The following is a 2876-nucleotide window of genomic DNA, read 5'->3' on the forward strand; positions in this document are numbered from 1 at the left end:
TCGCCACGCGTCGGCAGGCGCAGCCATGAGAAAGAATCCGCTCCCCCCGCCCATCCCCCATGAAAACACCCCAATAAACGCCCGCCCGGTGCCACCACTAACGAGCAAGAAGTCAAAGAGACCACTTGGTGGCACTTAATTTCATACTTTGAGGGGTGGTGCCCCTTGCGTCGTATTGCCGCTGGCGGGGTTCGAAGGGGCTGGGCGGGGGAGACGGTAAGTGAGGTGCTTATGAATTTGTTTTTTATTATTTTTGATTTCTACTGGGGCTTCCCACACTGCGGGCTCTCCGTGCGGTTGCGTGTGTGTGTTTCTTTGGGCTGCGCACAATAATCGCTGCTATCGCCGGCTTTTTTGCGACTGGCGTTTCTTGTGGGCAGCGGCGAGTGTGTGATCGTATGGCCCACGCGTTTATCGGCTCGGCCTTCGCCATGGATTATCACTGTTCTTTGCGCGGCGCGCATCGTTTTATTATTATTATTATTATTATTATTATTTATATATATATTTTTGGTTTCACCTTACTTTCTTCTCCACACCCAAACGCATACACGGAGAGACTAAACACCACTTGCTGCTGCGCACTTTGAGGGCGCTGCTGGTTCCACCCTGCCGCTCCTCTGCGCACTGAATTGCCGCGGTAGTGGGGCTGTGGGTGCTGCGAAGGCGAGTGGGCCATAACTGATTGCTCTCTTCAAGGCGGGAGAAACGTGATTTTCTCTTGGCGCAGCGGATACGGCGGCATCGGGAGAAGGTGACGTCAAGGCGTTTAGCGGCACTCCCCTGCTGAGGTCGGTGGCTTAACGGTGTCTCTCGCCAAAGCCAACTTCGGCGGGGCTGGCAATTCCAATGTTGGCATGTGAGAGGAGTACGTCAGCATCACGGGGGGAGGGATTGGAGAGGTGAGTCAACACGTGGGATAATACGGGTTGGTGGGCGGGCATTGCCGCGCAGCAGGGTGGGGAAGCGGGCCGCAGGTCCCAATTGGGTGGTCCCAAGGCCGTGGCTAAGGCAAAAAAAAATTAAAAAAAATGTTTCTGTTCTTGGAGAGCCTTTGTGCGGCATTTGCAGGCCAGGCTACCTTTGACCTTGAGCTGTTCGTTGGCAGCGTTCAGGCGCCAGAGCTGGAGACGTACGAATTATGTAGGAGGCTGGGGAACCGCTGGAGGAAGGACCTACTGCCCATCTGGCTGCGATGCCATGGGTTAAATTTCAGGGAAGTAGCGGCGGGTGTGTGTTTGCTGCGTGGCGGCCCGATTGCGCTCCCTCTGGTGGCTTCGGGGGCGGAGGATAACCAAAAAAGGGTGCGCCACCATCCCCTTAAAGGGCAACGCCCAGACCTGGCAGTTCCACGCAAGAGGCGTTGTTGAGAAAGACTGCTCCGATCCCAACCTTCTCTAGTGAGAGGGAAAACTGATCATGGCCGCAACGCATGCAAAGCACCACAACAAGGTGCATGCGTCTAGCGACGTGGGGGAGGCACGGGCGGAACTGGGTTGCGCGCATTCGAACCTCCTGAGGCCGTGAAAGCAGCGCCATCTGGCGGTTGAGTTTGGCACCTTGACTGCCTCCATTGAGGGGAGGGAGCTAATAGCGTTTGCTTCGCACTGCCAGCTTGGTGGTGTGAGAAAGACGAACGCGTTGCATATTTACATTACGGGCATGTTTCGGTTTCATCGTGTTGTGCCGATGTCTGCTGGTGGTGCCTTGGAGACCTCCGGAAGGGGCAGACAATTCACAGTTGACGTGCAGCAGACCATGGGCGGCAAGCAGATACAGGGGCGGCTGCTGTTTTCACGCGCCACCCCGCGCAGCCGGCGGAAACAAAGCGCGTGAGGACGTGGAATGCCGTTGACAAGAAGGTTGCACTACTCTGCGACACCACCTGCAAGGAAAAAGCCGCACCCGGCTACGCCTGCGGTGCGGCGGCGCCCACGGGCGGGCTGGTTGGCTTTTTTGCCCAGCGGAGGCAACAACAATAACTGGGTGAATGAGCGCCGCGGGGCGAGCGCCTCGTGCAGAGCAGACTGGCGCTGGCGCGGGGTTCAAAGGAACTGCCGCAGGGTGCGTGTGTGTTTGTGTGTGCGGCATTTGGGGGGCGGATTGCAGAGCCGGCGCTTCCACATTGCGAACGGCAACTTCGCGCTTGTGGCGGCCCTTCTTTTACCGCAGGCGAAACGTGTCTATACTTCTTTTGTCCTCTAAAACCCTGGGGGGAAGACCCCCAGACGTTTTGATGGGAATTCTGCTTCCCCAAGAGCGGCGCACAGGGAAACACAATTGTGCTCGCGAACCGCGCCCCTCTTCCGTGCTCAGCTCTGGCGCTTTCTCTGCGCAGCGGCGGCCCCGGCGTCGCAAGGACAAAACGGGAAGAAAACATGAAAAGAATGAGCTGCCGATTTCTTCAGCCCACGCCGTTTCTATCACTGGCGGTGTTTTTGGTGCTGCTGCATGGCACCGCGCGTTCGGCGGCGTGCTGCAGTGCTGCGTGAGCTGCCGTGCAAGGGGCAGGGCGCGATGCAGGCGTACACCGTCGCCGCAAAAGAGGAGGGCAACAGCGGCTGGGCGCCCATCCGCATTTTTGTCTCCACTGAAGATCTGAAGAAAGATGGTCAGTGGAAGTGGAGGAAGAAGAGGTATTGCGAAAATGCGGGGGAACAGTGCACCAACTACTTGGGGTACGAAGCAACGTGCACTGCCACGGACGTTTTGTCGGAAGAGAAGAAGGCATTGTACGAGAAGACGATTATCCCCATGGCAGTGAAGCTGCACGCGGAACGGCTCCTCGTCAAGCCCGTGGTTGACAAAATAATTGTGCCAAACGTTGCTGGAGGACCGTGCCAGCACTTTAAAATTCCAATTACCCACAAGACCGG

The 2876-nt window shown here is 57.2% G+C and overlaps 3 protein-coding genes across 3 annotated transcripts, besides 1 other annotated feature; all 3 read left to right on the forward strand.

The window, feature by feature from the left end:
• Positions 1–468: 468 nt before the first annotated feature.
• Positions 469–497: a microsatellite.
• A 534-nt stretch (positions 498–1031) lies between these two features.
• Positions 1032–1370, forward strand: TraAM80_10008 (uncharacterized protein; the record flags this gene model as incomplete). The annotated part of the gene is made up of 1 exon (XM_029386660.1): positions 1032–1370. One exon carries the CDS (start codon positions 1032–1034, stop codon positions 1368–1370), a length of 339 nt encoding a protein of 112 aa, XP_029233516.1.
• A 475-nt stretch (positions 1371–1845) lies between these two features.
• On the forward strand, positions 1846–2205 carry TraAM80_10009 (uncharacterized protein; the record flags this gene model as incomplete). Its single annotated transcript, XM_029386661.1, has 1 exon — positions 1846–2205. One exon carries the CDS (start codon positions 1846–1848, stop codon positions 2203–2205), a length of 360 nt encoding a protein of 119 aa, XP_029233517.1.
• Positions 2206–2451: 246 nt separating this feature from the next.
• On the forward strand, positions 2452–2874 carry TraAM80_10010 (surface protease GP63; the record flags this gene model as incomplete). Its single annotated transcript, XM_029386662.1, has 1 exon — positions 2452–2874. A coding segment is annotated over one exon (423 nt), but the record flags the coding sequence as incomplete, so codon positions are not given.
• Between the last annotated feature and the right edge of the window lie 2 nt (positions 2875–2876).

Source organism: Trypanosoma rangeli (genome assembly GCF_003719475.1).
Source record: "Trypanosoma rangeli strain AM80 chromosome Unknown Tra_15.4_contig_00756, whole genome shotgun sequence".
Taxonomy (NCBI): Eukaryota; Euglenozoa; class Kinetoplastea; order Trypanosomatida; family Trypanosomatidae; genus Trypanosoma; species Trypanosoma rangeli.